Source organism: Zasmidium cellare, assembly GCF_010093935.1.
Source record: "Zasmidium cellare ATCC 36951 unplaced genomic scaffold M409scaffold_3, whole genome shotgun sequence".
NCBI lineage: Eukaryota > Fungi > Ascomycota > Dothideomycetes > Mycosphaerellales > Mycosphaerellaceae > Zasmidium > Zasmidium cellare.
The window spans coordinates 1,054,943-1,079,416 of NW_022986947.1; the positions used below are offsets into that span (position 1 = coordinate 1,054,943).

The window sequence follows — 24,474 nt, forward strand, 5'->3', positions numbered from 1 at the left end:
AAAATAATATACTACTGGACCCAGGGAAAAGGCACTGTTCAGGAAACGGATCGAGTCGAATCGAGATATAAGCTGCTCGCTCGCTTGCCTGCATATGCAAAGTCATCCCCAAGCCCATCGTCGAAGCAGGAAAAGAAAAGAAAAATGCCATCAACCAACAACACCTCAGACCAACAACAACACCCCAACGAAATCTCGACAACCTTCCTCATAATCGGCGCCGGCCCCGCCGGCGCCTCGCTGGGCTGCTTCCTCGCCTCCTACAACCTCACGGGACTGATCATCTCAGCGGCCCCGGGCACCGCCAAGGAGCCTCGCGCGCACATCACGAATGCGGCAGCGTTGGAGTGTCTGCGGGATCTGGGGCTCGAGGAGGAAGTGCGGAGACATGCGACGCCCGGGGAGAATATGATGCATACGAGGTGGTGTCGGAGTATGGCTGGGGAGGAGTATGTTTCTTTTTCTATCAATGATGACATTGAAGTTATAGTGTGACCGTTGAAGTTGGGTCCTGATGATATTATGTTTTTCTTCTAGGTACGCTCGGATCCATTCCTGGGGCAACCAACCCCATCGAAAAGGCGACTACGACGCCGCGAGTCCGTGTCGACACGTGGATCTGCCGCAGACGTTGCTGGAGCCCGTGTTGGTCAAGTACGCGACGGCGAATGGGTGGAAGGTGAGGTTTGATTCGACGTTTGAGGGGTTCGAAAGGGAGGAGGGGAAGGATGGAAAGGTTGTTTCGACGGTGAGGGATAATCTCACGGGGCAGACGTATCGCGTGCGGTCCAAGTATTTGTTTGGGTGTGATGGGGCGAGGAGTCGGGGTGAGTGTTTGGATCGGTTTCTTTTTTTGGTTGTTGACGATATGGGAATTTTGCTGACCTTGTTTTTTGGGGCAAAGTCATGAAGCAGCTGGATCTTCCTTTGATCAAGGAGCCTGGTCAGGGCCTTGCGCTCAATGTTTTGGTCGATGCGGATCTCTCAAAGCATATGGAGCATCGGAAGGGTAATCTCCACTGGGTCTTCACGCCGGAAATCGAACACCCTGGCTGGGGCTGGTCAGGTATCGCGCGGATGGTCAAGACATGGCACGAGTGGATGTTTATCATGTTCCCGCATCCCAGCTTTACGGATTTTGCTGTCCGGCCGAGCGAAGAGGAGTACGTCAAGCGGATGCGAGAGATGATTGGTGACGATTCGATTCCGGTGAAGATTCTGGATGTGGCGAAGTGGTATGTGAATGAGATTGTGGCGGAGAAGTATAGTGATGGCAATATTTTCTGCTTGGGAGACGCTGTGCATCGACACCCGTGAGTTGTTTCTCCTTTCATACCGAGCTTAGATGCGACCTAACGCTCTTTGCAGTCCGTTCAACGGTCTAGGATCGAACACTTGCCTTCAAGATTCCTGGAATCTCGCCTGGAAACTGGCCTACGTAGAACGAGGACTCGCTGGACCCAGCTTGCTCGATTCGTTCTCTCATGAAAGACAACCCATCGGAGCAGGTATCATCAAACGAGCCAACGACTCATTTCGAGAACACGTGCCAGTATGGGACGCACTAGGCGTACTCCCCGAGGATCTCGAAGAACGGAAACGCCAACATGCCGAGCTATCAGCTGCAACAGAAGCAGGGAAAGCGAGGAGAAAGAGGCTGCAGGAAGCCGTTGCTGATACCGCGCATGAGTTTGGTGGTATCGGCATTGAGATGAACCAGAGGTACGATTCCGGTGCTGTGTATCTCAAAGACGAGACCGAGCAGCGTCCACCGCCGCCCAAGGATGCCGTGCTGGAGTACCAGATCTCGACGTATCCGGGATCGAGACTGCCGCATGCTTGGCTGAACAAGAAGTGTCCTGTGGAAGCCCCTATTAGCACGATTGACCTGGCTGGGCATGGAGCTTTTTGTCTATTGACTGGCATTGGAGGTGACGTGTGGAAACAGGCTGCGGTGGAGGTTTGCAGATATATTGGTGTTAAGATCAATGTTTACAGCATTGGTTTTGGCCAAGAGTGGATAGATGTGTATGGCGATTGGGAGAGGAGGAGGGAGATAGATGAAGATGGGTGTGTGCTCGCTCGACCGGACAGGACGGTCTGCTGGAGGAGTCGCTCAGTGCGTGAGGACGCCAATGCCGCTCTGGTGAAGGTGGTGAAGTCGGTTCTGGGATTAGACGTGAAGTAGATGAGAAGTCAAGTAAATCGTTAGAAGGATTCTTAATCAAAGTCTAAACGATTGCGATATCGCCCCCGGCGTAAACAACGCCGACTGCACTCCGTAGCACGCCCTGCACCCACCCATATCTCAACTCCACTACTGTAAGATGACAGGCGGTCCATGATCCCTCTTAGATCGCTGTACCTGCGAAGGATAAGTAGCAGCTGTCTTCCTTCACCCTCACATTCTCCTCTGTCATCACTCTCCAAAACAGCTCTCCCAGCTGCCCTCCGCAACATGTCCACAGGTCTCCAGCAAGACAAGATCGAGGCAGAAGCCCAACACCTACTCAATGGCTCCGGCACAGCCATCAACGCCTGGTCGTCTCCAGGACCCAGTGCCTTCGACTTTCGAAGTAAACCTCTCCCACCAAAACCTCCAAGAAAGAACTCCGATTAACCAAAACCTCAAGGCGACACAATCACCACCCCCACCACCCGCATGCTCTCCGCCATAGCAGCCACGACCCTCGCCGACGACGTCTTCCAAGAAGACCCCACGACCAACAACTTCGAGTCCTTCATCAGCGACCTCACAGGCAAAGACGCCGCCCTCTTCGTCATGTCCGGCACCATGGGCAACCAGGTCGCGATCCGCACACACCTCCAAGGCCCCCCGCACAGCATCGTCGCCGACCACAGGAGCCATATCCTCGAGTACGAGGCGGGCGGCGCGGCGGTCCTCAGCGGCGCGATGACGAGGCCGATCGTGCCGGGCAATGGGCGGTATATCACTCTCGAGGAAATTCAGGAAAAGTGCGATTTGAGGAGCGATATCCACGGTTGTCCTACCAAGCTTATAAGTCTGGAGAATACGCTGGCCGGGGTGGTGATGCCGCTGGACGAATGCCGGCGGATCAAAGACTGGGCTACAGCCAACGGGATCCTGGTGCACTTGGACGGCGCGCGTCTCTGGGAAGTCGTGGCGGCTGGGGCGGGGAGTCTGCGAGACTACTGTGCGTGCTTCGATTCGATCTCGCTGTGTTTCTCCAAAGGCCTCGGGGCGCCGATCGGGAGTATGGTGGTGGGCAAGAGAGAGTTCCGCGAACGAGCGCGGTGGATACGGAAGATGCTGGGCGGCGGGACGAGGCAGTTGGGGGTGTTGACGGCCGCCGCGAGGGTGGCGGTGGAGGATCAGTTCCTGGGCGGGGTTTTGAAGGCAAGTCATGAGCGGGCGAGGAAGGTTGCGCGCGTGTGGGAGAGGTATGGTGGCCAGACGACGAATCCTGTCGAGACGAATATGGTGTGGTTTGATCTCCAGGCTGCGGGGATTTCGGCGGACAGGTTTATTGAGGAGGGGGAGAAGGCTGGGTTGAGGCTGAGGGGGGGACGGTTGGTGGTGCATTATCAGATTGGGGAGGAGGCGGTTAGGAGGGTTGAGAAGTTGGCACAGGCTGTATTGCAGGGGAAGGAGTTGAATGGATCGGTAGAGCATCCGCCGAAGAAGATGAAGATGACGACGGATTGAGAAGATTGAACGATTCATGATACAGACGTGATATACGCAACAACAACAAGGGGTATCTAAACCTCCACCTTCGTCTTCGTCTGCCTGCCGACCCACTTCTTCACGCCAACCCACGCTTCACTCTTGGTATCTACACCTCCCAACTCACTTCCAACCTCAAATACTGTCGTCACGCCGTCTAGGCCTCCAACCGCAACGTGGCGTCCTTGCGTCTTCTCCCACGCAAGCTTGTTCAGGCTCTTCAGAGCGTACACGTCCTTCTCCTGATTGCTCGGCCGAGCACCACCGACGGGAACCTCAGAGCTGGCATTGATATCGTAGATGTCCAATCGCCCACCTCCATCGACGCAGCCAAAGATACCAGGCTTTGTGGGCGACCACTTGGCATCGTAAACACTGTCCTCTCGCTGGATCTCTAGCAAGGGCTTGATAACTTCGGCCTGTCCAGAAATAGTGCTGGTATTGGTCGACGGTGGACGAGCGCGCCACACCTTTACCGTCCAGTCGAGACCGCAACTAACGAAGAGGTCACCAAGATCGATCTTGCCTCGCGCGGGGTGGAAGTCGATGCCGGTGACAGGGGCTTCGTGGCCAAGATAGCTGGTCCGCACGTCAACGCCTGATTTGGCACCTGCGCGGTCATAGCGGTGGACAGGATATATCGATCCCTGCTCTGTTCCTGCGAGGAAGTAGGTAGGATCTGAGGCTGGAAAGGAGATGCAGGTGGGTGCCACGTCGTCGGTCTTGTAGGCTGATGGGTTTGGAGAGTGCATTTCGAGGTATTCTTGTGGTTGGGTGAGAATGTCGGTGCTCCATGCGCAGACAACGCCGTCGGTGCTGACAGAGACGACGGAGCTGGCATTTTGTGTACCGACCACAGCTAGGCTGTACACAGGATGGGCATGGCCTGTTCGACCGCCAGTCAAGGGCGTCTTCTGCACAGGTTCGCCTGTTCGTTGGTTGCGAGCACGGGTGTCCCAGAGGCAGAGCTGGCCACTGTACGTCCCGCCAAGGATGAGTGACGGATGATGTGGGTGGAACTGACAGGATAGCAAGTCTGAAGTTGCGTGCAAGCTGTATTCCGGTCGTCCTTTCAAGTGCATATTCCAGACGTTCAGTAGACCAGGAGGCGTGTGAGGCGATCGTTGTGATTTCGTGTATGCTGTGCAAAATAGCTCCGGGAACTTTGGGCTGAAGTCGATGTCGCTGATCATTCGTTTGGTCCCCATAACATCGTCCAGATCGAATTGTGCGACTTCCTTCACCCGCCTCCCTCGTCTCCCGACGTATTCATCGTCGTCTTCTACGTCTCTCGAATCCAGGGCATAGTCGGCCAGAACATCGTATTCCTCGTCCAGGGCTCGTTCGATTACCTTGCTACTTCGCTCCACAAAGTCCAAGAAATCATTGCTGCTTGTGACGGCACTCAATTCCTCCGGCGCCAACGCTCTCGCTGGAAACCTTTCTTTCTCTGGTTCAACTTTGTCCTCCAGCTGTAAAGCTTTGAGTTCCTCCTCAATTTCTTGTCTCAACTTCTGCCTGATCTCCTCCTCTTCCAATTCACGCTCCCTTTGACTCAGCTTCCTCCGTCTTCTTGAAGGACTGCGCGAAACACCATCTGCCGCATCTGATGATTCTCCGCTCTCTTGCGGAGGTTCCCATGGCTCTGTTGTCTGTACACCCTTGCTGTAGGATATCACCTCAGGCTTGGACTCCACGGGTATCTCGTACACTGTTGTCAGTTCAGTGAAAGACAGTGTTTGAGTATCGGTCGAAGCGTCTTGATATCTGTGGATAGGAGGAGTGCCGGCATCGTCTGAAGAGTCTGGCCCGCTTATTCGCTTCTTGCCAGTGGGCGTTCCAGGAGTCGTGGATAAGGGTCGATCGACCAACGACGAGATGAGAGATTCGATGTCTTCGCGTTTCGTGGCACTGGAGTTTCGCGGCGAGGGCGCTACCAACTATCAGTCAATTAGTGCTGCGCAGTCTGTAGCGACCCGTGTTTATAGTACCTCTGAGGCGTCCAGGCTCTGCCTGTTGGTGGTGAACTCCTTCTGGCGCAATTCACGTTGTCGCTTGAGCTCTGCGAGCTTCACCTTCTTTGCGAGGATCTCATCTTTTCTGGCCTGAATTGACGACATTTCTCGCGTCAAATCCAGCAGATGAGGACGACGTACGGATGGTGTTGTATTTACTGCTGGATCGCGTGCACGTGTTTGGAGGTGCTGTCGGTCGGTCCCTGAGCGAGCGTCGCCGGAGCTCGGATCAAGCCGCAAAAGCTCAGAGCACAGCGCCCAACATTGGATCTGCCATCTTCAATCCACCCTGACCCCCCATTGCACCGCCGCTCCCTCCCTCAACGCCGCCCTCGCTCGTCTGAACGCATAGAGCGAGCCTCATTCGCTGGTCAATCCTCGACAAAAAGCCTCCGGCATCCACATATTGCGCAATGGCCTCCACGGGGGTGAATGTACGCTCTCTCCCTTCCGACACCCTCCATCCAAGCCATTGGCAATCACGCGCTGGATGAAAGATCTCAAAAGCTGATTTAATGTCTACACTCAGGTCCTCCGGTGGGGAGCTCTCGTCTTCGGCGTTTTCTACGGTTTCTCACACCAGCAAGCCATCAGCTCGAGAGACAGGGTTGCCGAACTCAAGGCCGAATACGAGCGGAAACAGAAGCTCATTGATGAGGCCAAGGCGAAGTTTGCAGAGAAGACTCAACCGAAGAGAGGCGATGGCAGTAAGTCTGATCCGGGGCAGCATGAGGCAGTAAAGAGGTGGTTGGGACATCGAGGTTCCTCATGGAAAGAGTTGATTAAAGAAATCAAAGGACTCTTGCTAACGAGACACTTTGTCAGTAATAACGAACCCTGACGACCCCAAGTTCGACCTCGAAAAGTACCTTACCAAGGTTGCCCAGGAGAACCCATAGACGTCGAGGAAGTAATGCGCGGGAAACAGAGAGCAAGATGCGGAGCGAAGATGAGACATCAGAAGAGGTATCCATGTTGTCATGAGAGACCGAGACACGACCTGTCCGGTCCGTAAACCCTAGAGACACCTGCAGTTCCAAAAGCTCGTTGAAGATACCCATGCGTCTCTTCGCCAAGCAAAATTTTTGTATATATCCCTGTACAACAAACATCCTCTGCGCTGATTCCGCAATCTATCAGATCTTGGTCACGACAACGAGAGGTGAGTTTGGGAGGGACGAACTGGAGAGTGAGAGAAGAATACTTTCCGACTAGGTCACGTGCCAGGAACACTCGGATTCGACTTCACACTAAAGTCCGAATCATCTCATTGTCGTAGACTGGACAGATGGAATACCCCACGCGCAACACTTTCAATCCTGTCGAACAAGGCGCCACGTCAGACCCCGGTGACTGTCGGGAACAGCGTACGCAAGCTGTTGCCATCTATAAACGATGGCACTCGCACAGGATTCGAGAAGTGGTAAGGAGACCCGAAATCCGCCAGGCTGAGATTCATTGCTGCGGCATGGTACAGCACCGACGTCCGTTTCGAGGACGCCTCGCAACCACGGGAGCATTATAAAGATGGTGCGTACATCACGTCGAGACGAAATGAAGCGAACGCACCCGAATTCCTGAGAATCTTTGAATATGGCGAAGAAGACTACCCTTTCACATGCAGCCATAGGCGAGCTCATAGGCACACAAAGTGATTCGGGCATCAATCGTTTCCTTGGCCTCCAGTATGCTACGCTAAAGGACCATTTCGCCTCTCCGGAGATCAAACATTACCAAGGCGCTGAGAACGTCGATTGTACAAAACCGGGGTGAGAAGGAAACGAGACATGCTCAGAATGTCGCCATCTTTCTGACACTTTCCAGACCGCAACCTCCTTGTTTCGCCCCTGGGCCCGAGGCCGAGTTTGCGTTCATCCAGCACAAGCTGGACTACGATCGAAGTCTGGTGAAAGTGTCGGACAGGGAGTGTCTCAATCTCAACATCACCGCTCCGTCAACTTTGAAGAAGGACCAAAAGCTGCCTGTTCTTGTCTTCATACATGGCGGCGGGTTCAGCGTTGGCTCACCATCGGTGCCCCAGTACGATATGACCCGTCTGGTGGAGTTGTCTGCAGAAAGCGACATGGCAATAATCGCAGTGTCGATCGGGTACGTACAGAACAACACGCAGGTCCCCCATTCTGACTGACGACCATCTTGTAGCTACCGCCTCTCAGCCCCCGGCTTCCTAACCTCCAAAGAACTCCGCGAAGCAGGCTACAAACCCAACAACGGCCTCGGCGACCAACGCACCGCGCTCCAATGGATCCAAAAGCACATCTCCGGCTTCGGCGGCGATCCATCCAACGTAACACTCATGGGCCAGAGCGCTGGCGCCGTCTCAGTAACCTACCACCTCCACGCCTCAGAACGCCTCTTCACCCGCTTCATCCTCATGTCAGGCTCCTACCTCTCCCAACCCCCCGCCTCCCTCGCATCCGCAGAAGAAAACTACACCAAAGCCCTCCAAGCCCTCAACCTCGCCTCCACCCCTCCCAAAGAACGAATCCCCGCCCTCCTAACCATGGACCCCCTCGCCCTCTGCACGACGTGCTTCCACGCCGGCGTGCAAGACTCCGCCGTCCTCGACGACGACCTCATACCCCCCACCCTGACATTCTCCTCTCTCGCGGACGGCTCCCTCGCCCTCCCAGCTCTGGCGTGGTGCCAAAGCGCCCTGATAGGAGACTGCCAGTTCGACGGCAATATCCGCTCCCTCGCCCTCACGTCTCGCAAAAACGACATCGCCAAAGATTTCTGCGAATCCATAAAATCCTCCTTACCCTCCTCCGCCGCCTGGAAACTCCTACAAGCATACGACCTCCACCCCACCACCACGCCCGACGAAGAAAAAGCCCTCCACGCCATCCTAGAGATTTGCACGGATATATATTTTCTACGCACCCACTCACTACCTCGCGCAGCGTCTGGCGGAATCCCTCCCGGTGAATGTGTACCGCTTCAACGAACCGAGTGCTTGGGAAGGAAGCTGGAAAGGCGAAGCGGGCCATATCCAGGATTTGATGTGGGTGTTGATGAATCTCGAGGAGGTTCTTGGGGAGGAGCAGAGGGAGCAGGGGATGGGGTTTGCGAGGAGGGTGGTGGGGTTTGTTAATGGGAAGGAGGAGGGGAAGGGTTGGGAGAGGTGGCCGGAGGCGTTGGTTGTGGGGCCTGAGGGGAGGGTTGAGGTGAAGAGGGATGAGGCGCCGGGGAATGGGCGGAGGGGGGTTGTGTTGGAACTAGCGAGGGAGGTGGGGATGGATAGGTTGAGGGAGGCGTTGGGGGCTTTCATGGCGGGTGGGTAGGTAGGTAATCCAATTCGTCTTGCTGCTCTACCGATATCTCTACCTTCATTCACTCATCCTCGCTCTCGGCTGCGGCTTCCTCAATGACGTCCTTCCGCTCCATTCTTTCCCCCGCCATCATCAACGCATCCTCCCCTTGTGACCTCGACAGACTTCCCGTACTACGTTCCAGCGCCTCGGACCCGTCCTCTCCGTTCATGCTCGTCATGGCTAAGCTCGATGGCCGGGCGATTGAAGACTTCCTACGTCTGCTGAAGACACCCGGGAACATCTTGGGCTCGGCGCCGTGGAGAGTACTGCCGTAAGGGTGGTCTGGTGCGGTGGCCGTGGCGGCTTGTGGGAGAGGAGGGTAGACGGCGTTGGGGTTGTCGTAGGTGATGGGCGAGTTGTGTATTAAGTTGGACGATCTCGAGGGCTGCTCACGCAAGGTGTGGACTCTGGAGGCATAGTTCGTCGATGCTCCATCTTGCTGCGCGAGGTCAAGCTGGGACAGGGTTGTCGAAAGACGGGCAGCTTGTGCACTAGCCTGGTAGGCTTGCGGTGTGGCGGCAATGTTCGGGTTTTGGTAGTTGCTCGATCCAGGGCGGAAGTTGGTCGAATCGACACCGTGCATTGGGTTCGTAGCCGAAGGGTTCGTCTTCATGCTCGCGGTCGGGCTAGGCGGTACCGCAGTGGTGCTTGCAGAGTAGCCGCCTGGGGCCAGAGCATTGGTGCTGAGACGGTTTGCCGCTGGTGCATTGGTGTATCGATCGATCATGGCCATCTCCTGCAACCACGTTTCATGACGGAAGGCCTCGCGAATGTTGGGTACGTTTACTTTGGCCATGTCATTGCCAGCAACTCCTGACAGATAGTAGTTGTTACCCAACCATCGCTGCTTCATCGTGTGCTCGAATCCGGATTGGATGACGGAATGCTTTGCCAGTTCGCACATGTCAACGGCAGAAAGTTTGTAGATCTGTGCTGCGACGGCATATTCCTCGATCAGGGGCTCCTTCGTAAATGCGAATTGTAGCGGATCGTCGGTCGATAAGCTGACGTTGAGACCACGTCGGAAGTACTGCAAGAATGGGTTCCGTTCGTAGGCTAGGAACAGGGCATTGTTGCTCAAAGGGCTCATGGCGACACCGATCTGCTCAAGATAGAAGATGTACTGCAACAGAGGTACCTTGCGTAAGAGCAGTCCGTGACTGATGCTGTGGCAACACAAGACCGCCGCAGCCAAGTGATCAGTATCACCTGCTTCACCGCAATGCGGACGTAGCACAAAGGTGTTGAAGGCCCGCTGCTTTCGCCAAACATTGAGGGAAGCAATGTTGGCGAAGAGGTAGTAGATCCAGTAGCTGTAAGGTGGATTCTGTTTTGTGTCCCAATCTTTGGGCAGGGGAAATTTGCGGTAGATTCGCCGTTCGCTCTTGCTCTCGTCGTCCACCGAGTCAAACCCGATCACTCTCTGTAGGAAGACATGCAGCTTTGGATGGCTGCTTGGGTCTTGAGTGACTTCGAACAGCGGCTGGAAGACGTTCCTGATCACCTCTTCGAACTTATCCATGAGACTGGACGCTTTATAGACATCGTACAGTCTCGGAACCTGAATCAACCATCGTACATTGGGCGAGTACAGCTTGTTGTCGACGACCCAGGCGGCTAGCTTGTCCCATTCGTCCATTGATCGTCCGTAGATACTGATGCGCCATTCAACCATCTGGTACTTGCTGCTCTCCAGGTCTGACATGACCTCTCTGGTGATCTCAGCCAGGTATCGGCCCTTGATGTGATTGTCCGTCTTCAGGAATATAGTTCTGAGTCTGCTCTCTCCGACAGGATTGTACTTGAGATTGAACTTGTCGAAGCGATGGAACGAATCGGTGTGAGCATGCATGTCCAACGTGTCGATGCTGAGATCGTAGGCGGTCAAGTTGATACTCTCGAACACTTCCTTTAGTGTGAGAAATTTGCCATCTCTAAAGAGGACAACCTCGTCCGGCGACTTCTTCATCTTGCTCTTGATGAATCGCAAGAGATGCTTCTGGTTCATGCAGGCAGAATGGTGGACGTGAGTATCCACCTTTCGGACATTGTAAAAGTCACGATGCGGTACAGCTTTGGTGTCTGCAATCTCCTGGTACTCGTTCAACAAGACGTACAGATTGAACTTTCCTTCCAGGTACTGAAGTCGGCGGTATGCAAACGATTTGCTTGGCCCGTCTGAGCCGATGCCGAGAATGCTGTCGAGGTCCATGTAGAACTCTCTGATGTCAGGGATGTGCACTATAGGTTCGCCCAGTTCTACAGATTGCGCCGTCTCGTACACCTGGTACACGCCTTTGGAGTCAAGCTTGTATGTCATTTCGGCCGCTTCAGGAAGTGGTAGACATTCATCGAAATCGAAGTCTTCACCGATGTCTTGACCCATCTTACGTTGCGGTTTCTTCGGTGTCGTTGGTGTCCTGGCAGAATCTTTTCCATCCTCGTCCCCTTTCTGGTAGCCACGCTCCTTGTTCTCATACCAGACCGGCTCCGGCGGTGGAGGATACAGGTTCCATCCAGGGTCATCTCGTGGATTGTCGTGCGGGCCTTGCAACGACAACCTCATGTACTTATGCCGTAGATCCAGAATCTTTTGGATGTTCGAATAGATGGCGTTGAGCTCGGTGGTCACGCTGGATTCGTTGACAGCGTCCATCCCAACGCCGGCTCCTGCTCCATGAATGCCTTCTTGCTCGAGAAGAGGCTTAGACTCGTGAGGAAGGCCAGGGTGGAGAGCGTGGGCCCTTGCAGCTCTGTCTGCAGCGAGAAGTGGATCCTCTGTGCCATTGCCTGCGGGTTGCACACCGTTGATGTTGTCGAATCTGCCGATGCTGGGTGATTGGATGGTGGAGCTGTTTGGGTCCTTGTTTGGATCGCTGAGACCTACTGGAAGAGCGGATCGAAAGCCGGGTTCCTTGATGAAGCTATGTCTGCTGTGCACACTGCCAGAACGTGGGAAAGAATCTTGCCCAAGTTGCGAAAAGGGTTTGGCACGCAAGACGGGACTCGACATGGCCGTATTGCCTCCTTGATCGTCTGCCGTATTCTGCCGCTGCTGCTGGTAGAACTGCTTGGCTTCTACGTGGGACATTTGCTTCTCTAGTTGATAGTTGTAATGTGTAGTGCGCCGTTGCTTGTCTCTTGCCAGCATTCCCTGCGGCTCTGCGTCCTCTGCTGCTGTGACATTCAACGCTGCAATTTCTTTATCACCCTCCAAATCTTTCGATGCTCTTCTCACAAGGCCCTCAGATTCGTGAACGTGGTCCCGCACATCAACCTCGCTGCCGTCGTGTCCAGACGAGACGGCAGCGTCGAGATCTTCACTGTCGTCCGAATCCTCGCCATGTGTTATGTGGTGCGGGGGGAACGAGGGCGGTATGGGGCTGCGCTGCATCATCTTGGTAGTACCCGTGGGTATTTCGTGTTGGCAGAAGCGGGTTCTCTGGCGCTGGTTGGCAGTGGTCCAATATTAGAGTCGACTCGCAGCGGATGGTAGCATGACCGTGTCTGTCACGTAGGAGATCTATCACAAAGGAGGTTTGCGTAGGAAAAATAACAGATAGATTGCGACCTGGTGTATGACAAAGGCGGAACTCAGCAGCAGCAGCAGCGCATACCGCGTCTCGTCGTGGGTGGAAGCTCTCGCGTTGGCAGCTGCAGCTGCTCTGCAAAGCTCGTCAGGGTCCACGCAAGTGGCTGGCATGTGACGGAGTCAGTGGGCCACAGCGTCTGTCTGACACATTGCCGCTGTCCTGCCGGTGCGTTGTAGCACTTCTTCATCGTCACCTCTTTTTTTCCGTCCCGTATCATGGCCATCTTGTTGCAAATGGCGAGAGTCTTTGTTAGGAGAGAGGATCGTAGGCGCGAATCCGCCGGCCAAAGTCTTCTCGAGCACAGACGCATCGCATCATCTAGGCCTATTTCCATCAAGTCCGTTCTCATCTCATTGTCAACTGCGCCAACAAGGTCTTGGAGAGAAAGTCCATCTAAATGGAAGATAGAAGCAAGTCTGTACCCAGGTGAGGTATGGCTAAAGACCTGAAGGCGACATACTCCTGAACGCGTGTGCTAAATCGGGAAAGAGCGCGACCTGAATGGGATGCAGAAACATGTGCCTTCCCTAGTAAGTGAATCAATCGGCACGTTTGTTTGTATGTGTCCCGCATCGCAAACGCTGCCACAATTCCACTTCAATATTTCCCACCCGCCAGCAACTTTCCACTTCTTGCTGCTTCCACTTGCCAACCAACTCGGCACCATGACCCATTAAGAGACCACACCACTACAAGCGACACACCATCGGGCTATCATGCCTACGCTCAAACAGGTGACCTGCTCCCTCGAGCTGGGTCCCAGCAACACCAAACTCAAGGAGTACGGTCATCGCTACACCGATGGCGGCGTCGAGGCATTTGTGGCGGTGCCTGAGTCCGACATACCATTCCAAGTCCACATCACGAGCAACGGATACATCGCACCCGGGCTGGCGGCTTATCTCTTCATCGACGGCCAATACCAGTGTAACCGCAACCGCCAAAAGCTCCAGACTCCATGTCCTGGAATGAGCACCAGCGAGTATGAAGTGGACTTCAAACTACGCCAGAGGGAGGAGAAGACATCTGAGGGCCAGTTTATTGCTCGAGAATGGACTTTCTCCAATCTCGGAACAGGTAAGATGCACTCACAATCTTCAACAAGGCACGCTCACGCTCACACTGTTAGCAAATGCGGACATGGCACCGAATGTCAATGCGAACTTCACCAAGAATGTCGGCACCATCGAGGTTGTCCTCCTTCGCTGTAAAGGTGGCCGTGTCGATGGCAGCACAGAATATTTGACGGACACAGCTGGAGCACCCATTGGACCTCAACCAATCCCTTCAGCTACTCTCTACAAAGCAGACCCTGCCGAAAAGGCGGCTTCCAAGGCGCCCTCGAAGGCCCCTTCAAAAGCACCTTTGAAAGCTCCGTCCAAGAAAGAAGCCGAAGCCGGGGACAGCTTCGGTGGTATGTTTGGTCTCTTCGATGGTGCCGGCGACCGTCCTGGCTACCCAGCGTATACTCCACGTTATGACAGAGATCCAAGGCCCTTGCCTGACTACCGGTGAGACATAATCTCAGCTGCGCACGGGGACAGTGTACTAATACGATGGCAGGACATACAGAGACGATCGTCTCGAGCCAAGACCTTACACTGTGCATGGTGGACGCGCTGACAGAGCGCCCCCACTGAACGAGTATGGAGATGCTTACCACGATCCACGTCCCCGGACAGCCGCAGGTCATTATCCAGTCGTATCGCCAATGGGGGGTTACGATTTTCATCAGAGGCGTAGATTTGATCCAAGACTCCCTCAGCAGATGCCCGAGCCGCCGCCGCCGCCGCCACCGCCGATGGAGAGATTCGTCTATCCACCTAGTGCGCAGCTGACTCCTCGAAACAGACACAATCCAGTTCCAGAAGGATTCAATTTCATCCAAGAGCTTTGTCAACAAATCGATGTAGTGTTGCGTCTGCAATTCGAGGAGACCCAAAAGCTCGGTCAGTTGCAACAGGAGGCACAAGTGAACCGTCACGATCCGGAAGTACACCTGGTGGCTGTGAAGGCTGCGCGTGCGAAGGAGCAGGCGTTGAGTACTCTGCAAGATGAAAGCAATGCTTTGTGGTCCTCGCTTGTCACTCGAATGAATCGGATGTCTGAGGCTGAGTGGAACTTCGCACGAGACTACGTGGTATTGGAGAGGAGGCTCGTTCCAATGAGCCATCCGCAATTTCAACATTGGCGCGATCCACGGCTTCAGCAGTACAGTGTTCCATCTCCCAATGCGCAAAGCGGCCATCCGAGCGCTGGACAAGATCAGGGCTGGCAAGAAGTTGGTCAAGGCGAGACTGGTGGACGTCTGTCTGCCATGAAGAGAGCTCAAATGCAGAGAGGTGGTCGTCAACAAAATCAAAACCGGCAAAGTTCCTGGAACAACAACAACCAAGGCAACGGTGGATGGGCACCAGGAGCGCCTGTGGACGAGCTCGACCGACAGGCAGACGCAGCGCGCGAGAAAAACCAAGGCAACAACAACTGGGACAACGATCAGCAGAGTAACAATGGTGGCGGCTGGCATGATGCCAAATCGAACAGGTCGAATAGAGATGCATGGGGCGACAACAACCAGGATGACAATAAAGGCAACGATGCTTGGGGCCAGCAAAGCGCCTCAAAACACTCGGACAACAATCGCTCGCGAAGTAAGACCCAGATTCAAGGTTGGACGAACAACAACGACAATAATGGGGCAGGCGACAACTGGGGCGGTGGCGGCGATGATGGAAACAAGTCCCAATCAGCCAAGAGTAAAGTCCAAACTTGGAACAACGGCGGTGGAGGCGGCGGTGGTGACGGTTGGGGAGCACAAAACGACAACAAGTCGAATGCACAGAACAACAACGACGGCTGGGGAGGCTCGAAAGCCGCCAGCAATCACCCCTCCCGCCGACGAAACCCCAAAGGCGATGCGTCCACGATCTGCGAACCCGTCATCAAACCCTACTGGGCCGACTGGGACAAAACCCAAGACGACGCCGCAAAACCACGCGCCAAACCCCGCGAGCCATACGTATATCCCGCCCTCGCACCCCCCGTCGCCATGTCCGGAAAAGCCAGCAGCGTCAACTACGGCGTGCAAGCCGGCCGGGGCGCCAACTACACCCATCAGACGTATCGACCGGAGTACCTGGACACGATGCAGAAGCCTTACGCGATCTTCACGTTCAAGTACCGGAGCAAAGCGGCGCTGGAGAAGATTCTGAAGCGGAAGGTTGATATGGGGGATGTGCCGAGGGCGATTGTGGAGGCGGAGAAGGAGGGGTTGATGAATATGCCGAAGGATGAGTTGGTGGCGAATATGATGAAGATGAGGATGACGGGGGGTGGGAGAGGCTCTGCTAAGCCGGCTTCGAGAGCTGCGTCGAAGAAAGATGATGCTTGGGGTAAGAAGGCTGGTGGAGGAGGTGGTGGTGGTGGCTGGGCGGATGGTGGGAACGATGAGGTCAAGCCGAGCGATTCTGCCAGTCAGTGGGGAGGAACTCAGAACAAGAACGACAATCAAGGTGGCTGGGGCGGCAACAACAATAACGGAGGTGGCGGCGGAGATGCATGGGGTGCAGATGAGAAGAAGTCGAGCAGAGGCGGTGGGGGCGGATGGGGTAATAACAACAACGCGGGAGGCGGCGACGACGGATGGGGCGACAACAACAATGCTGGCGGAGGTGGAGGTGGGGGCGGTGGATGGGGCGAAAACAATACAGAGGAGCACTTCGCTGGTGACCCTGGTCTCCAGAACACGGGTGGTCACGCTGGTTGGTAGGGGCGTTCTCGTCCAAACGGAGAGAGGCTCTAGGCATATCAACAACTCGAGCTGCCATCGTGAGCTTGGTCGCTTCTGACCGTAGAGAGAGGATGGCTGTAAGCCCTTCACTTTAGCCGCGTAAAGAGAACGACGAGGGTTCGAAAGAATCAATCGAAACACATTCGAAGCCCCTGAGTGCATTCCTAGTACTCGTTCTATCTCCACTGCCCTGTCAAACCAAACAAGTGTACCACCCCCAGCGTCCGCTTGGTAAACATTGCAACCTTCCCTGAAACGCCCGTCTAGCCCGTCTAGTCTATCACGTCGTTAAATCAGGCTGCTGCTCAGCTTCTACGGCGCCGCTCCAGGGATCGGTGGTGACGGCAGTGGAACCTGACTGTACTGCCAGATGTACGTGTCCAGACTATTCCAATAGTTTGAGTTCGCGAAGCTGTAATCGCTCACGTCAGCGGTTCATCCGTGTTCTCTCTCTGTTGTTCATCTCGCTCGTGATATCCAACGGCCGTTCAAAAACACAAAACGCATGCTACATGTACAGCTTGCATATCCTCCTGACAAGTCGTGACATGGCCCAAATACAAAAAAAAGCCGCGCTATGCAGGAAGGAGGGTGAATAGAATAAGGTGTCTCTCGATGATCATTTGTTGTGCCAGAGGAAATTCCTCGACGAGTCCCATTTTTCCGAGTTGGCATATCTACGGAGAAGGGAAGATTGCTCGTCAGCTCCTGTGTCAGTAGTATGTGTACGGGGATGACGAAGCGTAGGGTTCCGCTCTTTCTGCTCAAAAACAGGACTGAACGAGACGTCGACGTACATATAAGTCATGCTGCTGCGCAGACTGGGCTGCAGTGTTTCGGGGTATCCCTCGAACAACCACATGACGCCGGCCCAGCTGATACTGGCGAACGCGGGCCAGGCATATTTTTGTATCGTCTTGACTTGGTCCTCGGACAGTTTGAAGACCCCGATACCGCCGTGGCCTCCGTAATGGCTGCCCACGAGCGCGTTGTCTCCGGGTGGCTGGACTGCCAGCTTGGCCAACGCCAGCACCACGCGCGCAAACACGTAGATGACGATCTGCTGGTTGACGCTACTCGACGACTGGCCAAAGACCCAGTATCCGCCGAAGAGCCCCGCGAGGAAGCTGTGTATGGGCTGCTCTTTCCCGTTGACGTTGCGCAACGCCAGCATGCTGCTCTTGTATAGGAGGGCGAACTTGGCGAGGTTCATGGCGTGTTGCCGCGTTGCTCTGAAGACCATCTTGACCTTCTCTTGGATGGTGCCGGACCGGAAGAGGAAGATCATGACCAGCGCGTGGGGGAAGCGCACTTTTGTGCCATAGACGGCGCCATTGCGGATGGCTTTGAGGAGGATGAGGGGCTGTTTGTACTTGGGGTCGAGAATGATGCGCTCAAAGGAGGCCTGGGTGCTACTGTCTCAGCATTCCATATTGCCCCGTAGCTAATGGAGCATTACCTGCAGCTGCTTGTACGTGTCGGCCATGGCGGGGGGTGGTGGGTGTCGACTGGCGACACGGGGGTGGGATTTTACTGGACTGATCTGTTCATAAGTGTCGGTATTGGGAAGTGGTGAAAGAGACTGCACGATTTCAAGATGGCAGAGGCGTGAAGGGAATGAGAATGAGTCTGCGGCTGCTGGCACGCGGCAGAGCGATGCAGCTGATAGACCGAGGTCAGCGGCGGCATGTGAAAGTGAAACTGACGTCGGACTCGGGCCCCGCATTAGAGTTCATTGATCGTTACCTAAATATTGATTGGCCGTTGCAGCTGCCAAGAACTCTCTTCCAACGTCACGCGTCGACTGCGGCCCATTCTCGTTTGAATTCCGTACCTCAACACTCGTACAACTGTACAACTCCTGCTCGTCTGGTGACGCTGCAGTTGTCCGCCCTTTGATTCCCACTGCAAGTTATATCTGTCAGGGAGCTGTGCGTTTCGTCCCCGTTTCTTCTGCTGAAGAGGCCCTTGTGTAGACGGAGGCGCTTTCTGTGGCTGCTTGACAGCATGCTTCGTCACATCGTCAACATGGACTGAACTGCAGCATTGACAGTTCTTGTCGCGTACGACTGGCATTCGAGATGTCGGTGAAGGTGAGTGCTGCTTCAAATATCTCCTGTGTACATTCAGAAAGCACGTCTTTCGAGAACTTCCTCCTGCCTGCAGTACTCGCGGAGAATAACGTCCCATGGCTACGCTCGCGATCTTGCATATATACCTGCTCTTTACACGTTTCACCAGGACCCAAATTATATCTGGTCCTACCGATGGTATTCCAATTTACTCTCCAGCCAAGCCGCCGGCAATTCCGCTCGCGGTGAGATCACCGTACACAAACGCTTGGACGACTACGAGGGGACTGGGGACTCTTGACAACATAATATTCTTCAATGGGGAAGGTCTGGGTTGGGAAGGCATTATCACCGTGGACAATGTCAGCTATGAGTACCTGGGGAATGGTTTCCAAGCTTTCCCAGCTCGAGCGAACCTGTCCAGAGCACTGCCGACTAAAGTCAACTACGATAGTCAGTGGAGCAACTTCACCTTCATTGCTGGACCGGTCGAACTTACCGCCTGTTTCTTCTCCCCCGTCATCCCCCAAGACCTCTGCCGTACGAGCATCCCTCTAAGCTACCTGTACACCGAGTTCCACACGTTGGATGGCCAAGCACACTCGGTAAAGTTCTAATCCGACGTCAACGGTGCATGGATCGATCCAGATGGAGAATACAATCTGAACTGGGCGATCGAACCCAACTGCTTCGATTGCAATATCACTGGATCACCAAGTAATGTTACCCCTGCACACGCGTTGATCAGCTGGATAGCGCAGATCGCTCCCGACGAACAGGTCTTCGCGGGCGAGAGTGAAAAAGACTTTCCACTATGGGGTACATTCACGTACACCAGCACGTCTGGTACTGGACATGTCTTCACATGGCAGTCGGGATACAGTGTGGATCTGAGGGATCGTTATCTGACGAACAATACGCTCTCACGCCTGGCAGATCAGACGTTTCGCAGCTCGACTGACCGGGAGCCTGTCTTCGCCTTTGCCCATGATATGGATCTCAGATACAACGGCAGTGTACTCTATACAGTCGGAAGCATGCAAAGTCCCACAGCGCAGTATCTGGGCACAAATGGTCTCTCCAAGCTTGAGCCATGGTGGATGGGTTGCTATGGCGGTATGCTTCAGATGGTCAACTTCCACTACGCGGACTTTGCGACTGCTTCTGCCAAAGGCTCAGCATTTGAGGCTCAGCTTCGGGAGGATGTGGATCGTTACTACCAAGACAACACAGCCGTTCTCCATTTCCCTGATGGCAACCCTCCTTCCGCAAATGTTACAAGAGAGCCGGTGAATGCCACCGATCAATTTGGACAGGATTACACGTTCGATCCTGCCACGGCGTATGGCTTCCTGGACGCGAACAACTCCTCTGGCATCGCGGTACCTGACATCTCGGAGGCGGACAGCTACTACGCCATCGTAGCTTTGTCAGCTCGCCAGGTCATGGGCGCATACATTCTCACCGCACCGCCACCTCCTACATGCAACGAGTCTTTCTCAACGCATCAAAGCGAGCCCTTTATGTTCCAGAAAGAAATCTCTAGCAATGGCAACATGAACACAATCGACGTAATGTATCCCGCGATGCCCTTCTTCCTCTACACGTACCCAGAGTTGATCAGATTCTTGGTCGAGCCTCTCTACCTCAATCAAGAAGCTGGCTTCTACCCCAATAGCTAGGCTATACACGACCTTGGAACAGCCTTTCCCAACGGCACAGGCCATATCGCTGGAGACGACGAGCCGATGCCAGTGGAAGAGTGTGGCAATATGCTCATCATGTCATACGCTTATTACAAGTTCAGCGGTAACGCCCATTTTCTCGAGGCACACTTCCCAATCATGCAGCAATGGGCAACATACCTCATTGACTACTCCCTCATCCCCAAAAGCCAGCTAAGCATCGACGACTTCGCAGGCACACTCACAAACCAAACCAACCTCGCAATCAAAGGCATCATCGGCCTGAAAGCAATATCTCTAATCAGCGAAGTAGTTGGGAGAACCACCGCCGCCGATATCTACGAAAACATCACAACAACCTACTTCCAACGATGGACCGAATACGCAATCGACCCCTCAGGAACACATACCCTCCTAGCCTACCAACTCCGCTCATCCTGGGGCCTGCTATACAACACCTACCCCGACAAACTCCTCAACCTCGGCCTCATCCCCGACGAAATCTACGACATGCAAAGCAAATTCTACCCAACCGTCTCCCAGATATACGGCGTGCCCCTGGACAGCAGACACAGCTACATCAAGAGCGACTGGGAGATGTGGACGGCCGCCACCTGCTCCCCTTCCACGCGGAGGCTCTTCGTCAATTCATTGGCGTACTGGCTAAATAATACGTCGACCAACCTCCCGTTGACGGATCTCCACGAAACAATTGGAACGGGTTCCTGGCCGAGCTCGCCGGACGTCGTACAATTCCTCGCGAGGCCTGTGGTCGGGGGACATTTTAGTCTTTTGGCTCTGCTCAAGGCTGGGGAGGACAGTGCTTCTGGGACGAGTGATGAGGGGAGTCTGTTTGGGGAGGGGCAGACGGATCCGATTGTGGAGGAGCAGGCGTTGTATGTCAGTGTCGAGGCCGAGGATAATAGTGCTATTCTGGGGGGTTTGCCGACGTTGACGAAGAGTTTGAGTGCGGTCAATGGGAGTGTGGCTTTGAGTACTGAGGTGCCTACGGTGCTGGATACGAGTACTGGGACGTGGACGACGAAAAGCACGATGAGGGCATATTGAGGGAGAGAGTGTGGATGGAGGGGATAGTGTGGTTCTTGCGGACTGGTATGCGCTTACGATCAACAGGACTATGGTCAGTATCGATGTACTTCAAGATAACATAGGTAGCATCTTAATCGCACAGTATGGAACACTTCAATCTCCGCGGCCGTCACCTCGCCCCTTCTCCAGGAGAACATTCTACACCAAGGCCTTGATACATCAGAAACCAATCTGCCAGTCATGTTCAATTCATCTCATAATCACTCTCCCCATCCGCATCAAGCTCCATAGCCGAACACTTCCTCTTCAGCCCTTGACGCTCCCCAACAAACCCAACAAATCCCCGCTCATACTCCCCCATCCCCCCAAACCCACTCCCACCCGTCGGATTGAAAACCGGCAACTCCGCCTCCTCCTCTTGCTCCCCATCCTTCCGATAACTCCCCCTCCTCTTCCCATTCCCCTTCCCATCCTCCACCGGAACGATGAACCTCTTCGCTTTATTCTCCTCAATACACACCCAATCCCCACTATCCTTGCCCTCCTTATCGAAGTGATCCCCGATATGCTTGAACCGCGCGTCCCAAGCATTCTGCAGAGCCTTCTCTTGCGACACGAGGCGCTGGCAGAAGCCGCACCAGAACCTCTCATGACCCTCGCGACCGAGAAGGTATCGTTTGCACTCTGCGAGGATCTCGTCGTCGGTGCACTGCAGACGGTGATCGTCGCCGCGGAGATGTTTCTTCAGAGCTTCGATATCGCGGAACGGGCGACGGGTGCAGGGCGTGCCGTCGTGGCGGGGGGCTTCGCATTTGTACATTTCGTGGAGGAAGTGCTGGGAGCTTTCGTGGCGTTTCCAGTCGTTGCGGGAGCCGAATTTCTTGTGGCACGAGGGGAATGTGCAGCCGTAGGGGCGCGTGTGGCGTTTCATGTGTTTTCTGGAGGAAGAGGGTAGTGTTAGTAGGAAACGTGATATGATGGGTGTGAAGGCTTACTTCAGATCGCAGTCCCGTCGCTTGACTTTGTCGCATTTGGGGCATTTGAATTCGCCCTGGACGGTGGACGATGCTGCTGTAGATTGCGTATTGCTAGCAAAAGATACTGTGCTGTGCTCCGGGCCCGTGATCTGGAAGACGGGATTGGGGTTGTGTCTGTATGGGAGTGTCTCTCGGTTGAGTTTCGGTTTCTTGGACGGCGATGTCGACATGCTAAAGCCACTACAGCTGCTGCTGTTGTTGTTGGAAAGTAGATCAAACCCATCAGCAGCAGTTGAATCTGTTGAGCCCATAGAATATTGTGGAAAAGTCATACTCGAGTCTGTAGCATGCTCGCCCATACCAGCGAAGTTGTCCTGTTGCATGTCGATGGCAGAGTCCGGAAAGATGTTGTTCCCGAAGTCAGGCTGATCAGGGATAGTACGAGATAGGTTAGGGGACATCTGGTATTTTTGAGGCTCGTTGTAGTCGCCTTGTGAACGACGGGAAGATTGCATCGCTGAGCGAACGGACTTGTTGTCTTCTTCTACTGTACGAGCGTCGTCTGGTCTCCTATCGTGTTTTGATCTGTTTTCAAGTTAGCGATGAGTGATAGAGCAAGCCTTACAATACTTACGCCTCAATCAGCTGGCCTTCGTGGTATTTGGGATGCTTGCGCTTGATATGCGCCTTGAAGTTATCCCTTCGAGGCCAAAACTTCCTTTGGCTACCACCGTCAGGCACCGGGCACGCCGCGCAGATATAACCTGCCGCCGAACCAACAGACGGCAGAAGACTGTGTACACTCTTCTTGTGTCGTTCCAGATCGTTAATCGTAGCAAACCCCTTTGTGCGCTCGCAATTTGGTTCTTCGCAAAGATGGGGTTTGACGTGCGTGAGCGAGTGCTTCCTGTTTCATTTGTCAATGGATATGCCTTGTACCACGGTGTCATAGCTGCCAGTTACATACTTTGCGTCTGAGAGATTTTTGGGTTGTTTACCACACCACGAACATGGTACCAGTTGTACCCTTCTCCTGCTGTCTCTCGTCAAGTGATGTCCCTCGGACTTGACACTTCGAGGCGGATCCGGTGCACTGATTGCTAGATGAACCTCGCTGCCGTGTTCAGATTTGAGTGTGTCGAAGCAGGGCGATTGGAAGTCCTGCTCTAGTTCTTGCTTGTTCGAATTGTAGTTCTCCACAGGTACGCTGGACGTGGGCAAGGACGCGTAGGCTGAATCGGAAACATCAGAGCTTTTTTGAGAGCCAATCCGTCCGATATAGGTCTGTTGATTTGGCACGGGCTCGGTTTTCGCCCCTCGCTCGTTTACGTTGCCTTGCCACGCACGCGGATCAAACTGCTGATGTTGTTGCTGCACGCCATCCCGAAATTGGCCATTCCATGGCATATTGTCTTCAGGCTTGGTGAGGTGGTGAACTGGCATATCCCGACCCGCACGGGCAAGCTCGTTGTACTGCATGTGCATATATGCCAGCGGGTCGGAAGCCCTATGCGTGAAAGGCTGCTGCTGCGCCGCCATATTGTTGAAGTCTGGCATGAGGTTTGGGTCGAAGCCTTGAAAGCCCTGCGATGCGATGTCAGATATCCAATGCCCCGTGAACTCTGGAGAAAGAATATTTACCTGGCCCGAATAATAGTTGTAGCCATCGCTGCCGAATTGAGCCATGTTGGGCTGAATACCCTGCGACCGGTCAGCCATGTACTCCAAACAAGTCACTCCACCAGCCGCAAGCCGTCGCGCCAGGCATCGTGGGTTCAGATTGAACTGCCACTTCAATCGTAGGTTGTTGTCTCAATGGAGTGTGATGTAGAATTACCTTTCGACACTGCCAGCCAGTGAATGTGAGGCCGGGGATGGTGAGGCTTGAGAAGCGAAGGAAGCCGAGCCCAATAGATATATGACCTCTCTCTAAGTCGGTGTCCTCATACTAGGAAACGATGGCAGAGGACTTGGGGCCGAAAGTGAAACAGAAAGTCGACAGGCTGAAGGCTGGGATCTGGGAAGGAGAATGGTCAGGACCGGACCGCTTCAAGACGAGAGTTTATGCCGGTGCGCATGACGAAGAGGGAAGTGAGGCTTCGTGGAGACTTCGCAAGGTCGGCGGGTTCGCATTGCACACAAAGTGAAGTGTATGACCGTATCGACTGTAAGACGAAGGCAACTGTCCGACCACTGTCGCTAGGCTTGCAGTGCTTGCATGGGGCGCGCTGAGAAGGGCCAATGAGCG

The 24,474-nt window shown here is 54.4% G+C and overlaps 10 protein-coding genes across 10 annotated transcripts; 6 read left to right on the plus strand and 4 right to left on the minus strand.

Annotated features, from left to right (window-relative positions):
- Window positions 1-144: 144 nt before the first annotated feature.
- On the plus strand, window positions 145-2,188 carry M409DRAFT_17704 (uncharacterized protein; the record flags this gene model as incomplete). Its single annotated transcript, XM_033804175.1, has 4 exons — window positions 145-449; window positions 538-827; window positions 905-1,313; window positions 1,369-2,188. The coding sequence occupies 4 exons, from the start codon at window positions 145-147 to the stop codon at window positions 2,186-2,188; spliced, it is 1,824 nt and encodes a 607-aa protein (XP_033673360.1).
- A 270-nt stretch (window positions 2,189-2,458) lies between these two features.
- On the plus strand, window positions 2,459-3,688 carry M409DRAFT_17705 (uncharacterized protein; the record flags this gene model as incomplete). The annotated part of the gene is made up of 2 exons (XM_033804176.1): window positions 2,459-2,576; window positions 2,634-3,688. The coding sequence occupies 2 exons, from the start codon at window positions 2,459-2,461 to the stop codon at window positions 3,686-3,688; spliced, it is 1,173 nt and encodes a 390-aa protein (XP_033673361.1).
- A 56-nt stretch (window positions 3,689-3,744) lies between these two features.
- Window positions 3,745-5,829, minus strand: M409DRAFT_17706 (uncharacterized protein; the record flags this gene model as incomplete). The annotated part of the gene is made up of 2 exons (XM_033804177.1): window positions 3,745-5,649; window positions 5,701-5,829. The coding sequence occupies 2 exons, from the start codon at window positions 5,827-5,829 to the stop codon at window positions 3,745-3,747; spliced, it is 2,034 nt and encodes a 677-aa protein (XP_033673362.1).
- Window positions 5,830-6,137: 308 nt separating this feature from the next.
- On the plus strand, window positions 6,138-6,623 carry M409DRAFT_17707 (uncharacterized protein; the record flags this gene model as incomplete). The annotated part of the gene is made up of 3 exons (XM_033804178.1): window positions 6,138-6,158; window positions 6,254-6,431; window positions 6,550-6,623. The coding sequence occupies 3 exons, from the start codon at window positions 6,138-6,140 to the stop codon at window positions 6,621-6,623; spliced, it is 273 nt and encodes a 90-aa protein (XP_033673363.1).
- A 694-nt stretch (window positions 6,624-7,317) lies between these two features.
- On the plus strand, window positions 7,318-9,029 carry M409DRAFT_63148 (uncharacterized protein; the record flags this gene model as incomplete). Its single annotated transcript, XM_033815461.1, has 4 exons — window positions 7,318-7,493; window positions 7,549-7,833; window positions 7,888-8,649; window positions 8,699-9,029. 4 exons carry the CDS (start codon window positions 7,318-7,320, stop codon window positions 9,027-9,029), a joined length of 1,554 nt encoding a protein of 517 aa, XP_033673364.1.
- Window positions 9,030-9,078: 49 nt separating this feature from the next.
- M409DRAFT_63149 (uncharacterized protein) lies at window positions 9,079-12,456 on the minus strand (the record flags this gene model as incomplete). The annotated part of the gene is made up of 1 exon (XM_033815462.1): window positions 9,079-12,456. The coding sequence occupies one exon, from the start codon at window positions 12,454-12,456 to the stop codon at window positions 9,079-9,081; it is 3,378 nt and encodes a 1,125-aa protein (XP_033673365.1).
- Window positions 12,457-13,368: 912 nt separating this feature from the next.
- M409DRAFT_17710 (uncharacterized protein) lies at window positions 13,369-16,421 on the plus strand (the record flags this gene model as incomplete). Its single annotated transcript, XM_033804179.1, has 3 exons — window positions 13,369-13,729; window positions 13,782-14,163; window positions 14,216-16,421. 3 exons carry the CDS (start codon window positions 13,369-13,371, stop codon window positions 16,419-16,421), a joined length of 2,949 nt encoding a protein of 982 aa, XP_033673366.1.
- Window positions 16,422-17,061: 640 nt separating this feature from the next.
- M409DRAFT_63151 (uncharacterized protein) lies at window positions 17,062-17,928 on the minus strand (the record flags this gene model as incomplete). Its single annotated transcript, XM_033815463.1, has 3 exons — window positions 17,062-17,119; window positions 17,240-17,847; window positions 17,926-17,928. The coding sequence occupies 3 exons, from the start codon at window positions 17,926-17,928 to the stop codon at window positions 17,062-17,064; spliced, it is 669 nt and encodes a 222-aa protein (XP_033673367.1).
- A 781-nt stretch (window positions 17,929-18,709) lies between these two features.
- On the plus strand, window positions 18,710-21,267 carry M409DRAFT_63152 (uncharacterized protein; the record flags this gene model as incomplete). Its single annotated transcript, XM_033815464.1, has 5 exons — window positions 18,710-18,759; window positions 18,798-19,054; window positions 19,163-20,145; window positions 20,197-21,099; window positions 21,160-21,267. The coding sequence occupies 5 exons, from the start codon at window positions 18,710-18,712 to the stop codon at window positions 21,265-21,267; spliced, it is 2,301 nt and encodes a 766-aa protein (XP_033673368.1).
- Window positions 21,268-21,493: 226 nt separating this feature from the next.
- Window positions 21,494-23,912, minus strand: M409DRAFT_50172 (uncharacterized protein; the record flags this gene model as incomplete). The annotated part of the gene is made up of 5 exons (XM_033811467.1): window positions 21,494-22,187; window positions 22,245-22,811; window positions 22,861-23,133; window positions 23,194-23,810; window positions 23,868-23,912. The coding sequence occupies 5 exons, from the start codon at window positions 23,910-23,912 to the stop codon at window positions 21,494-21,496; spliced, it is 2,196 nt and encodes a 731-aa protein (XP_033673369.1).
- Between the last annotated feature and the right edge of the window lie 562 nt (window positions 23,913-24,474).